This window comes from Sorex fumeus, unplaced genomic scaffold (assembly GCF_029834395.1).
Source record: "Sorex fumeus unplaced genomic scaffold, SorFum_2.1 ptg000165l, whole genome shotgun sequence".
NCBI classification, from domain to species: domain Eukaryota; kingdom Metazoa; phylum Chordata; class Mammalia; order Eulipotyphla; family Soricidae; genus Sorex; species Sorex fumeus.
Genome location: NW_026606222.1, coordinates 2,884,877 through 2,897,993, shown reverse-complemented (window position 1 = coordinate 2,897,993; position 13,117 = coordinate 2,884,877). Strand labels below are relative to the sequence as shown.

At 57.7% G+C, this 13,117-nt stretch overlaps 2 protein-coding genes across 2 annotated transcripts in view; one reads left to right on the top strand and one right to left on the bottom strand.

Moving 5' to 3' along the window:
- Nucleotides 1-13,117, bottom strand: part of CARHSP1 (calcium regulated heat stable protein 1) — a 124,668-nt gene that overhangs the window by 72,829 nt on the left and 38,722 nt on the right. The window lies entirely within an intron of this gene.
- ABAT (4-aminobutyrate aminotransferase) overlaps nt 1-13,117 on the top strand; it is a 61,460-nt gene that overhangs the window by 36,622 nt on the left and 11,721 nt on the right. Inside the window, exons 6-10 of the mRNA XM_056107421.1 lie at nt 848-965; nt 4,994-5,043; nt 10,101-10,181; nt 10,908-11,000; nt 11,680-11,742. Of these exons, the coding sequence (XP_055963396.1) occupies nt 848-965; nt 4,994-5,043; nt 10,101-10,181; nt 10,908-11,000; nt 11,680-11,742 (405 nt within the window). The remainder of the gene's footprint in view (nt 1-847; nt 966-4,993; nt 5,044-10,100; nt 10,182-10,907; nt 11,001-11,679; nt 11,743-13,117) is intronic.

Here is a 13,117-nt window from a genome sequence, read left to right as displayed (position 1 = left end):
TTTTTCTTTCTTTTTTTTTTCCTGTTTTACATTTAGTAAATATTTTGCTTCCTTAGTAGTTACCCTACTTATTGCCAAAATCTACATTAAATTTATCCCTGTGGGGCCAGCGTAATAGTATAGCAGGTAAGGCGTTTGCCTCGCACACGGCCCACCCAGATTCTATCCTCAGCATCCCATAGGGTGCCCTGAGCCCGCCGTGCGTAATTCCTGAGTGAGACACCGGGAGTAACCCCTGAGCACTATTGAATGTGAGCCAAACCCCACCCCACCCCCAAAAAAACTTATCCCTCTAGGGACCAGAGAGATACAGTAAACTGCGTAGGGCTCTTGCCTCATATGCAGTCAACCTGGATTCGAACCCCAGCACTCCACAGGATCCCCTGAGCCCTGCCAGGAGTGATCCCTGAGCACAGAACCAAGAGTCAGCCCTGCGCACAGTCGAGTGTAACCCGAAATCACTAACCAGATGCACTGCTCTGCCCTTCTGTGGTGATCAGTAAAACACATCAGGAAGGCCAGAGAGATAGCACAGCAGGGAGGGCGTTTGCCATGCACATGGCTCACCCAGGTTCGATTCCCACCCAGGTTCGATTCCCAGCATCCTATAGGGTTCCCCCGAGCACCGCTAGGAGGTAATTCCTGAGTGTACAAGCCAGGAATAACCCCTGTGCATCGCCAGGTGTGACCCAAAAAGCAAAAAAAAAAAAAAAAAAAAAAAAAAAAAGACATCAGGAAAGTCATTCCCAGAGAACCATTTCCAGCCCCATGAAGCATCTCTGTCGTCACCGCTCATCCTCCCTGGACTCATGCTCCCCCGCCTGAGCCCAGCCCGCTCTCCCCGCAGAATGCAGAGGCCGTGCACTTCTTCTGCAACTATGAGGAGAGCCGAGGCAACTACCTCGTCGATGTGGACGGGAACCGGATGCTGGACCTGTACTCCCAGATCTCCTCCGTTCCCATAGGTGAGTGCTGGGTGCCAGGCCTTTCAGGGCCACCTCTGTGTCCCCACTGTGACCACTCCCCTGGGAGGACCTGTCCCTAGGTGTCACCAGAGGACAGAGAAAAGCATGGAGTCCTTTGTGAGCGGGTTCAGGACCCGGGACTTTTTTTTTTTTTTTTTTTTTTTTTTTTTGCTTTTTGGGTCACACCTGGTGACGCACAATGGTTACTCCTGGCTCTGCACTCAGGAATGACTCCTGGCAGTGCTCGGGAGACCCTATGGGATGCTGAGAATCAAACCCAGGTTGGCCGTATGCAAGGCAAACGCCCACCCTGCTGTGCTGTTGCTCCAGCCCCACCTGGAACTTTCTATGTTTATGCTTAGGGACTAAGTCCCCAAGCCCAGCTGCCTGGCACTTCTCTTTTTTTAATTTTTTTTGGCGGGGGGGATGTCACACCTGGCGATGCACGGGAGTTACTCCTGGTTCATGCACTCAGTAATTACCCCTGGCAGTGCTCGGGGGACCCTATGGGATGCTGGGAATCGAACCCAGGTCGGCCGCGTGCAGAGCAAAAGCCCTCCCCCCCGTGCTATCGCTCCAGCCCCCCGCCCAGTACTGGCTGTGCGTCCCCCACGCGTGCCAGAGGAGAAGCCGTTCACGGATGGGGTGGAGAACTTGGGTCTTGGTGGGGTTTCTGCAGGAGGGGCCTGACGTGGGACTTCTGCACCGGGAGGAGTGGGAGAAAGGGGGCACAGGTGGCCGCAAAGCAGGAGCTGTCCTCCAGAGACCACCACAGGGTGCCCTGGCCTCACAGCTGCCGCAGAAGCGCAGGGCCCCTTTGCGCCCCACACCCACCTGGCCATGCCCAGCCGTGCCCAGCAGGACCCCAGAAATCTGCTGCTGTTTCCTGAGCAGGCAGCAACCCCCCCTGTCACCCAGCAGCTTGGAGAGTGCGGGTCAGCCCAGCTCACCTAGGGGGTAGCTTGGCTCTGGGGCCCTGCCAGGGCTGGGTGCAGGGTCCCCGGGGCTCACAGCAGTCCCTTCTCTGGCTTCCCAAGGCTGAACCCCCATGGATTATGCCTGCTGAGGGTCCTCTGTCGCTGCCCTCACCAACCGGGTTGCTCCCCCAAGGACTGTCTTAGTGCTCAGGTTCTTGGTGTGGTTGGCAGGTGAGGGAGTTGGGTCTCGCCCGCAGTACTCAGGGCTCTTCCTGGCACAGTGCTCAGCAGTGGTCATCCCGGGGAGAAGGTCTGCAGGACAAAGCTGGGCTCAATTTGCATGCAAGACAAAGTTTATCTATTGACGTATTGGTTTGTTTTGGCCTTTTGGGTCACAGCCAGTGATGCTCAGGGGTTCCTCCTGGCTCTGCACTCAGGAATTACTCCTGGAGGTGCGTGGGGGGCCCCTATGGGATGCTGGGAATCGAACCCAGGCCAGCCACATACAAGGCAAACGCCCTTCCTGCAGGGCTATCGCTCTGGCCCCAGACAAGTTCTCCCTCTCTCTCGCTCTCGCTCTCTTGCTCTAACTATGAGACGATTTTCTTTTTTTTCTTTTCTTTTTCTTTCGGCTTTTTGGTCCACTCCCAGTGACACCCAGGGCTTCTACTGCTGGCTCTGTGCTCAGGGACCATCTGGGTGCTGGTGACAGAACATGAGTCAGCCCTGTACCAGGCAAATGCCCTCCCCACCATCTCGCCGCTGCAGAGAAACGATCGGGACCCTGCACTGCCCTTTCCCACTATTAAACCTGGCGGCGCCTGCCCGCCCTCGCGCCCAGCCCATCAGCAGGAGCCAGGAGGGTGCAGGGCCTGTTTCCCAAGCTGTGTCCAGGGACCCGGGGGGCCAGTCCAGGGGGGTGCTCAGCCATCTTGCCTGGACAGGTCAACACTCAGGCCCAGTATGGGTCCCGCTAAGGCTCTGCAGTGCTGGGGGTGACTAGCGTCACCTCAGTGGTGTTCAGGGGATGTTGAGGCGCCGGCATGAGAACCAGGGCTCCCTCGTGCATCCTGTGCCCCCTCTGTGAGTGCCTCCCCAGCCCCAGAGCTTGAGGGTCTGTCCCGTACGTCCAGGAGAGCTGAGGGCTTGGACCCACACGGCCATCAGCCCCCTGAGCTTCTGCCCTGGGGAACAGCCCCCAGACAGCTGCCCATTGCGGGGGAGTCCCTGGTTTCCCTCACGAGAGGGATGGGCTCTGCCCACTTCTCTCCTGCAGAAGCCAATAAAGCCACTGTACCTGTGGGTTAATGAGATGTCGCTCGCTGGCACCGGCTTATCTGCAGTGCCAGAGACGCTCCACACCAGGCCGAGTGGCAGAGAGCCAGAGCTGAAGGGCCTCCAGCCAGAGCACAGCAAGGGACAAAGCCAGCGTGTTCCCCTGGACGGCAGCCAGGGGGAGGGCAGGGGGAGCTGGGAGGAGGCAGGGGAGGGGGGAGGAAGTGGACAAAGCTCTCCTGCTCCCCCATCTCACGCCCAGCCTGCTGGGGCTTGTGGGGGTAGCCACAGACCTTTCCACATTTCCTTCCAATTCTACAAGGTGACAGTTTCCGGTAAGGGGCCGGAGTGATAGTACAGCAAGGGAGGGCATTTGCCTTGCACGCGGCTGACCCGGGTTCGATCCCTGGCATCCCATAGGGTCCCCTGAGCAGCGCCAGGAGTGATTCCTGAGAGCAGAGCCAGGAGTAAACTCCCTGAGCATCGTCAGGTGTGACCCAAAGAGCAAAAAAAAAAAAAAAGTTCCTGGTGAGCTGGGCTCTCATGCACAAGCTGGGTCCCTCGAACCTGAGCTGGGTCCCCAACACCTGAGCTGGATCTCTGAGACCTGAGCCGCCGGGTCCCTAGTACCTGAGCTGAGTCATTCAGGCCCTCCAGTCCGAGCTTGCCCAGCCAACCCCAGACTGCGGGCCTTGAGCAGGCCATATGAAGATCCCTTTCAAAGTAAATATATTTGGGGGCCAAAGAGATAACACAGTGGATAGGGCATTTGCCTTGCACGTGGCTGACCCAGGTTCGATTCCCGGCATCCCATATGGTTCCCCAAGCAATGACAGCAGTAATCCCTGAGTGCAGAGCCAGGAGTAACCCCTGAGCATCTCCAAGTGTGATCCAAAAAGCTAAAAAACAATAAATAAATAAAAATAAATGTATTTGGGAGCTGGAGTGATAGTACAGCAGGTAGGGCACTTGTTTTGCATGCTGATGATTGGGGTTCAATCCTGTGCACCCCATATGGTCCACTGAGCACCTCCGGGAGTAAATCCTGAGCACAGAGCCAGGAGTAACCCCTGAGCATCACCAGGTGTCCCCCCTCCCCCAAAAAGCAAAACACCGAAGTAAATACATTTAAGTTCAAAGACGAGCTGGTTTCAAGGAAACGGGTATGCGATCTGCGTCATGAATGTGTCTCCAGAGGCCTGGCTTAGTCCCCAGCACTTTACGGTCCCCAGAGAACCGAGATCCACCAGGCTGAGCTGGAGCACTGTGCCAGGAGCAGCCCCTGAACTCTGCTGGGAGTGACCCCAAAGCAAAGCAAACTAGGGCGGCAGCACTCCGAGGCCAGTTTTCTCCCCCACTCAACGTTCCGCTCTTGCCCCCTGGGTTTGGAGTCCTTTCTGTTTCCTGCTTGTGTCTTGAAGGAACCGAGTTTGATTTGACTCTGCGGGAGAGCAGAGGGAGTGATGGGGGGGGGGGGGAGCCCCGTGAAGTCACCGTTTCACACTGCGAGGCCAAGCGCACCGGCTTGGGGGTCTGGCCTGTCTGCAGGCGGGGGTCCAGCTCTTGCTTCAGTGGAGTAAGGCCGCGAGGCTGAAGGCTCCCAGGGTCTGATGGTCAGCACGGCCCCCATCATCCTCCCCCATACACTGGGAGTCGCTGCAGGAGCCGGGCCGCGGGGAGCCCTTGTGGACGCAAGTAGCCGCCCAGTCTGATGGACGTGAGGCTCGGGGCCTCCGTCCACCCCAGCAGAAGCTTCTGCTCACTGAGAGCAGGGCGCCGACGGCGGGCCCAGGGTTTCAGGCTGCGGCGTGGTCCCTGATGCCCCTCTCTCCCCAGGATACAGCCATCCTGCTCTCATGAAGCTGGTCCAACAGCCTCAGAATGTGGTGAGTGTTGGGGACGCGGTGATGGAATTTCACGGGGGACGGGGGGGCGGGGGTACACCCTGCAGTCCACACAGGCTCTTCCTGCCTCTGCGCTCAGGACTCACTCCTGACGGTGCTTAGGGGACCCTTCAGGTTCTGGGGACTGAATAGTGCTCCGACGGCCCAGATAGACGCTTCAACTGTGCCCTGTCTCTGTTTTTTTGTTTGTTTGTTTGTTTTTCCTTTTTGGGTCACACCCGGCTTTGCACAGGGATTACTCCTGGCTCATGCACTCAGGAATTACTCCTGGCGGTGCTTGGGGGACCCTATGGGATGTTGGGAATCGAACCTGGGTTGGCCGCGTGCAAGGCAAACGCCCTACCCACTGTGCTATCGCTCCAGCCCCTGGACCCTGTTTTCACTTATTTATTTACTTATTTATTCACTGCTTTTTGGGGTCACACCCAGTGATGCACAGGGCTTCCTCCTGGCTCTGCACTCAGGAATTGCTCCTGGCGGTGTTTGGGGGACCCTACAGGATGCCGGGAATCGAACCTGGGTCAGCTGCATGTAAATCAAACGCCCTCCCCACTGTACTATGGCTCTGCTGACCCCCACCCAATTTTTATTTACTTCCCTTCCTGTCATTGCTGATATTGGGGTGACAGGATAGCACCCCCGAGGCTGCTGTGATCCTCGCTGTGGGAGGGAGGCAGACAGCATGTCGCTGTGCTTCCCAATGGCTGTGGTCTGTTGGTGGCTGGTGCCCGCTCACCGGGCCCCCCACTCTGGTGGTGGTGCAGTGCTCTGATCCTGGTGCTCACACATCTTTTTGTTGCGTGCCTGAGGAGGGAGGCCACCCAGTATCGGGATGGGCTGGAGCCACAGCCATGCCCCAGTGGGGACCCTCTCCCCGGAGACCCTCTCCCCTCGCGTAGCAGTCACCGAAGACCCCACTTCCCTCCTGACAGAGGGGCGTACCCCAGGGCTCAGGGCCCCCCGCTTCCTGTGAGCCGACAAGGGTGGAGGCCAGGGGGCTGGGGCCGTCTCCCAAGGGCACTGTGGCGCTGCAGCACAGAACGTGGGCGGCGGCAGACCGCGGGCCTCCCGGCTGTGTTTGTTTTCAAAGCCTGACTGTTGTGAAACGCCGCGCGGCTCGCAGATGCCGCGGCAGTTGGTGCTGAAGAGACGTGTCAGCAAACACGGGCCAATGTCAGCTGCTTCCAGGCCCCCAGCCCCGCCACGTGACTGCGGGCCCAGGAGCCACGGGGCAGCTCCTGCTGCCGTCTCCCCAGCATCCTCCCCCCGTGGCCCTTCTTCGCCCCTGCACACAGGGAACGGGGACGGGGAGCATCTTCCTGCCCCCTCTGCCTCATGGTCCTGTGCGGCGCGGCCGGAAAGGATTCAAGGTCCCCAGAGCCCGACAGCACAGCTGCTGGGTCACGCTTGGCACAAATGATGCAACAGGGCTTCCAGCTGTCCCTTACCTTGCACTGCAGCCTCGCCCGAGACCTGAGGCCCCGGCGGCATCTCTGGGCAGTCGGGACAAAGCTAGGTCAGCCTGACCACGGTCTGACTACAGCATAACCGCAGTCTGACCACAGTCTGACTGCAGCCTGAACCACAGTCTCACCACAGATCCACAGTCTAGATCACGGTCTGACCACAGTCTGACCACAGTCTGACTACAGCATAACCACAGTCCGCCCACAGTCTGACCACAGTCCGACCACAGTCTCACTACAGCATAACTGCAGTCTGACCACAGTCTGACTACAGTCTTGACCACAGTCTGACCACAAATCCACAGTCTAGATCACGGTCTGACCACAGTCTGACCACAGTCTGACTACAGTCTGGACCACAGTGTCTGACCACAGATCCACAGTCTAGATCACGGTCTGACCACAGTCTGACCACAGTCTGACTACAGCATACCACAGTCCGCCCACAGTCTGACCACAGTCCGACCACAGTCTCACTACAGCATAACTGCAGTCTGACCACAGTCTGACTACAGTCTTAACCACAGTCTGACCACAGATCCACAGTCTAGATCACGGTCTGACCACAGTCTGACCACAGTCTGACTACAGTCTTGACCACAGTCTGACCACAGATCCACAGTCTAGATCACGGTCTGACCACAGTCTGACCACAGTCTGACTACAGTCTGGACCACAGTCTGACCACAGATCCACAGTCTAGATCACGGTCTGACCACAGTCTGACTACAACATAACCACAGTCTGACCACAGTCTGACCACAGATCCACAGTCTAGATCACGGTCTGACCACAGTCTGACCACAGTCTGACTACAGCATACCACAGTCCGCCCACAGTCTGACCACAGTCCGACCACAGTCTCACTACAGCATAACTGCAGTCTGACCACAGTCTGACTACAGTCTTGACCACAGTCTGACCACAGATCCACAGTCTAGATCACGGTCTGACCACAGTCTGACCACAGTCTGACTACAGTCTGGACCACAGTCTGACCACAGATCCACAGTCTAGATCACGGTCTGACCACAGTCTGACTACAACATAACCACAGTCTGACCACAGTCTGACCACAGATCCACAGTCTAGATCACAGTCTGACCACAGTCTGACCACAGTCTAAATCAGCCTGACTACAGTCTGACCACAGTCTGACTACAGCATAACTACAGTCCGCCCACAGTCTGACCACAGTCCGACCACAGTCTCATTACAGCATAACTGCAGTCTGACTACAGTCTGAACCACAGTCTGACCACAGATCCACAGTCTAGATCACGGTCTGACCAGTCTGACCACAGTCTAAATCAGCCTGACTACAGTCTGACCACAGTCTGACCATGGTCTGACCACAGTCTGGGCCACAGTCTATGCTGATGCCTTAGAGAACCGGTGTGGGCCAGGAGAAAGGCGGGTGACAGATTCAGAGAAATGACAGCTTGGCAGGGTGCCCCAGGGCAGCAGGCTGAGAACTGTTGACAGACAAGTTGCCTCTTCCAAAATCCTGGCTAGTGAAGCACCCAGGGAGCAGCTAGTGCCCAGGGAAGGGTCCTGCCAGGGCCTTTGAAGTCCAGTGAAGGGGCTTATCCTTCCTCTGTCGCGTATGTGTGTTGGGGGTGGTTATTTCGACAGAGGAGTCCCCCGAAGACCAGAGAGGTTAAGCGACTTACCCCAGGTTGCACAGCCACAGCCACCCCAAAGCTCTTTCTTTTCTCGCCACGCTGTGGGACTGCTGAGCCTAGCGGCGAGGCTTCTGGAAGCTTGTCCTCATTTGCTTCTGTGCCCCGATGTCCCAGATAGCTTCTGTTCTCACTGTCACGCTTTGTCGAACAAGAACATCACCCCCACATCCTTCCTGGGCCCAGAGAGTCCCGCTGCCAGCCAGCCTGGCCGCTTCCCCGCCACCCACGAGGGCGATTTGCCCGCACCTCCATCTCCTGAGGAGCCCGGTTCCTTAGACACCCCCGGACATGCTCAGAGCCAGAAGGAAAGCACCCTGTGGGTCAGACGAGGTTTCTGGGGTGCAGGGAGGTGAGGCTCAGCCGCGGGGGCACCTCGGGGAGAGGCTGATGCAGCATCTGGCTGAGCACAAGCCTGGACTGGAGTGTGCCGTGGCCCGACCTGGCTGCTCTGTGGCTTGGGGCAAGTAGTTGGACGTTGCTGGTCCTCGGTTCGCCCGCTCTCCCACGGGGAAGGTCCCCCCGTCCCATATAAGACCCCATTGCGTCTCCTCATGGTCCCCAGAGCTGAAAAAAAAGGCAAGAGAAGCTTTTCGGAAAGTTTCCAGGATTGGGCAAAGAAAAATGAAAGCCGGAAACCTTGGCAGCTGTGAGGGGTGTTTGCAGACGTGCAGCCTTAGACGGCCGCGCCAGGCCTGGGGCTGGAGGGGGTTAAACACTGTCTGCAAGAGGCAGAAACCGCCAAACTGCTGTGCAAGGCGGCTACTCCGTTCCACCCCCGGCCACGAGGAAGGGTTTTCTTGCTTCCGAAGAACTGTGTGCTGTCGTCCAGTATGGGGGTTTGGGTTTCGTCTGGGGGGGCTTCACCCAGCAGTGCTCAGGGTCTACTCCTGCGTCTGTGCTCAGGGATCACTCCTAGCTCAAGGGACCTTACGTGGTGCCAGACGTGCAACCAGGGTGGGCCATGTGCCAGGCACGTGCCCTCCCCATTGTGCTACCTCTCCGGCTCTCAGTATTTGGTTTTCAGGCATTCTGATCAGTTTTTATCGGGGCGTGGTGGGCCAGGAGGGATTGAACCACACTCAACACTGCTCACAACTTACTCCCGGCTCTGTGCTCAAGGATCACTCCTGGTGGTGTTTGGGGATTTCATTCAAGGCTGGTGCATTAACCGTGGTGCTGTCTGGCCCGGGTCCATTTTTTTTTTTTTGGCTTTTTGGGTCACATCCAGTGATGCACAGGGGTTCCTCCTGGCTCTGCACTTAGGAATCACTCCTGGCGGTGCTCAGGGGACCCTATGGGATGCTGGGAATCGAACCCGGGTCGGCCGCATGCAAGGCAAATGCCCTACCCGCTGTGCTATCATTCCAGCCCCTGGCCTGGGTCCATTCTTATTTTCAGTTGTTGATTTACAAGAAAGATTTATACGATCTGAAGAGAAACCAGAGCGATAGCACAGTGGGTAGGGCGTTTCCATGGCCGACCTGAGTTCGATTCCTCCGCCCCTCCCGGAGAGCCTGGCAAGCTACCCGTGACGTATTCGGTATGCCAAGACACAGTAACAAGTCTCACAATGTTACTGGGCCCGCTCGAGCAAATCAGTGAACAACGGGAGGACCGTGACCGTGACGGTGATTTACAAGAAGTTGCACATGTTAAAAGCGTTCAGTGGGGCTGGAGCGATAGCCCAGCGGGGAGGGCGTTTGCCTTGCACATGGCCAACCCGGGTTCGATTCCCAGCATCCCATATGGTCTCCTGAGCACCGCCAGGAGTAATTCCTGAGTGCATGAGCCAGGAGGAACCCCTGAGCATTGCTGGGTATGACCCAAAAAGGAAAAAAAAAATGAGAGAAAAAAATAAGAAAAGCGACCCCTCTGGGTTTTTCTGCAGAGCACCTTTGTCAACAGGCCGGCCCTGGGCATCCTGCCTCCAGAGAACTTCGTGGACAAGCTCCGTGAGTCTTTGCTCTCGGTGAGTCTGTCCGGGGACCCCGTCCCCACCCCCACCCCACATCTGATCCTGGAGGTGCTGCTGGGGAAAGATCCAGAACTGCAAGGATCAGGGTTCTGACTCTGGGTGCTCAAATGCGGTTTCTTTCACTGAGAGGATGATTCAAATATTTTCTTTAAAAAAAAAAAAGGAAGGAAGAAGGGGATCCAGGGACTTGGTATGTCCCCTCTGGGCTCCCCAGAAGGGGCCTTGGGCTTTGCTGTGCCCCCTGGCTTGTCAGTTTTAAGCCTTAGGAACAAGGCATTCAGAGCTGCCCTCTGACCTCTAACCGCCAAAGGAAATGTGGGTTTTCTAACCTTTTTTTTTTCTTCTTTTTTTTGGGGGGGTGGGTCCCACCCGGCAATGCACAGGGGTTCCTCCTGGCTCTGCACTCGGGAATTATTCCTGGCGGTGCTCAGGGGACCCTATGGGATGCCGGGAATCGAACCCGGGTCGGCCGCATGCAAGGCAAATGCCCTCCCTGCTGTGCTATCACTCCAGCCCCTTTTATACCCTTTTCTTCTCTCTTCTCACCTCGAAGCTTTCTTGGGTTTCTCCTCCTCCACCCCTGGGAGAACCAAAACCCCCCTGTGGCACCCAGGACACCCCCGCTTCCTTCCCAGGAGCTCCAGCTGCCTCAGACACGGCTGAGCTGGGGCCGGGGGACACTGCCCGGAGCTGTGCTCAGCACCTGTCCTCTCCCTGCAGGTGGCCCCCAAAGGAATGTCCCAGCTGGTCACCATGGCCTGCGGCTCTTGCTCCAACGAAAATGCCTTCAAGACCATCTTCATGTGGTACCGGGTAGGCGGGGATGTGGACGTGGGCGTGCAGACTCACCCCCGTCCTGTGGCTCACCCCACCTGGCCACAGTTAGGGCCAGCAGGGACCATCATCACTGCCCACGAGTTAACTCCCTGGACGGGCCCTTCTGAACATGCCAGATGGCATCAAAGCCATGCAAACTGGCCTGCATGGCCACGGTCCCCCCTGGCCTGAGTGATCACTGACCTATGTGGTCCCCCTTGGCCTATATGGTCACAGTGTAGTCCCTGACCTATGTGGTCATTGTCCCCCCCACCACTGGCCTGCATGGTCACGGTCCCCCCTGGCCTGAGTGATCACTGACCTATGTGGTCCCCCTTGGCCTGTGTGGTCACAGTGTAGTCCCTGACCTATGTGGTCATTGTCCCCCCCCACCACTGGCCTGCATGGTCACGGCCCCCTGGCCTGCTCCACACCTCCCCCACCGAGCTTAGCATCAGCTAACAGCAGCATTGCCGGGTACGGGGTGGGGGGTCCTCCCGCTCACCCTCTGTCCCCCAAACCTCTCCTGCTCCAGTGCCCAGTCATGGACCCCTGCACCCCCACTCCCCAGACTCCCTGGTGGTGGGGAAACCAGGGCAGGTGGAATGGGGGGTGGGGGTGGGGGGGACTCACTTGGCCCCCTGCCGGCCTCTGAGGTGCTGTTCCGTTTCCGCAGAACAAGGAGCGAGGGAAGACGGGCTTCTCCAAAGAAGAGCTGGAGACGTGTATGATTAACCAGGTGTGTGCGGGGTGGGTGAGGGCGCCCGCACCCCCCCACACACATGACCTTCCTGTTTCTCAACACCACCAGACCAAAGCGCCCAAAAGTCTGGGTGGAAATTGCACGCGTGGGGGGGAGCAGCATGTGACGAGGGCCAGCAGTAGGGCAGGGCCCAGGGGAAGCAAAGGGGGGGCGGGGGGAGGCGGTGAGGAGATAGTGGACGAACCAGGGTCCAGACAGCAGGAAGTGCGTCGTCCCCCACAGCCTGCAGACCCCTGGGTCCGGCCGCCGGGAGACAGAATCTGGCTGGAGCCCCGGCCCTGTCTCACGCTGCAGAGAGCCAGAGCAGGGAGCGAGAGAACTTCCTCGTTTCCTTTCTGTCTCTAGGGGTGGGGGGCTGCTCTCGAGTGGGTCTGGGGGCGGGGGCAGAGACCCTCTCTCCCAGCGATTCGCCTTTCCTGGGCCCTGCTCGGATCCCGGGGTGCTGGGGGCGGCTAGGGTCACGTGTTCTGGGGATCAGGTGGAGTGGCTACCTGCCAGGTTGCACTCTGACCCCCTCCTGGCCTGATGCTCTTCTTCTTTTTTTTTTTTCTTTTGCTTTTTGGGTCACACCCGGATGCTCAGGGGTTATTCCTGGCTCATGCACTCAGGAATTACTCCGGGCAGTGCTCAGGGGACCATATGGGATGCTGGGAATCGAACCCAGGTCGGCCGTGTGCAAGGCAAACGCCCTACCCGCTGGGCTATCGCTCCAGCCCCCTGATACTCTTCTTGTCTTGTGCCCCACCCGCCCTTCAAATGCCACGCAGCAGTGCCTGGGCAAAGAGGGCACAGACACTCTGGGCGCGCTAAAGGGCTTCCTGTTCCCATGCCCCAGCTCCCGTCCTTGGGATCGCAGACATCCCTCAGCGGGCTCGTCCCTCCAGCCCCCTCTGACATTTAGACAGATGCTTCTGCTGCCTTACATTTTTTTTTTGAAATTTTTTTCATTTAATTTTATTTTTGTGTCACATCCAGCCATGCTCAGGGGTTTTTCCTGTCTCTGCACTCAGGAATTACCCCCTGGCAGTGCTCGGGAGACCCTATGGGATGCCGGGGATTGAACCCAGGTCAGCCACGTGCAAGGCAAATGCCCTCCCCACTGTGCTATTGCTCCAGCCTGCTTCTGTTGCTTTTAAAAGAAAGGACTGGAGTAATGGTACAGCTGGGGGGTGCCTTTGCCCTGCAAGTAGCCGACCAAGGTTTGATCCCTGGCATCCATCCCATGTGGTCCCCTGAGCACCGCCAGGGGGTAATTCCTGAGTGCAGAGCCAGGAGTAAGCCCTGAGCATCGCCGGGTGTGACCCAAAAACAAAACAAACAAGAAAAACAAAACAAATATACACTTAAAAAT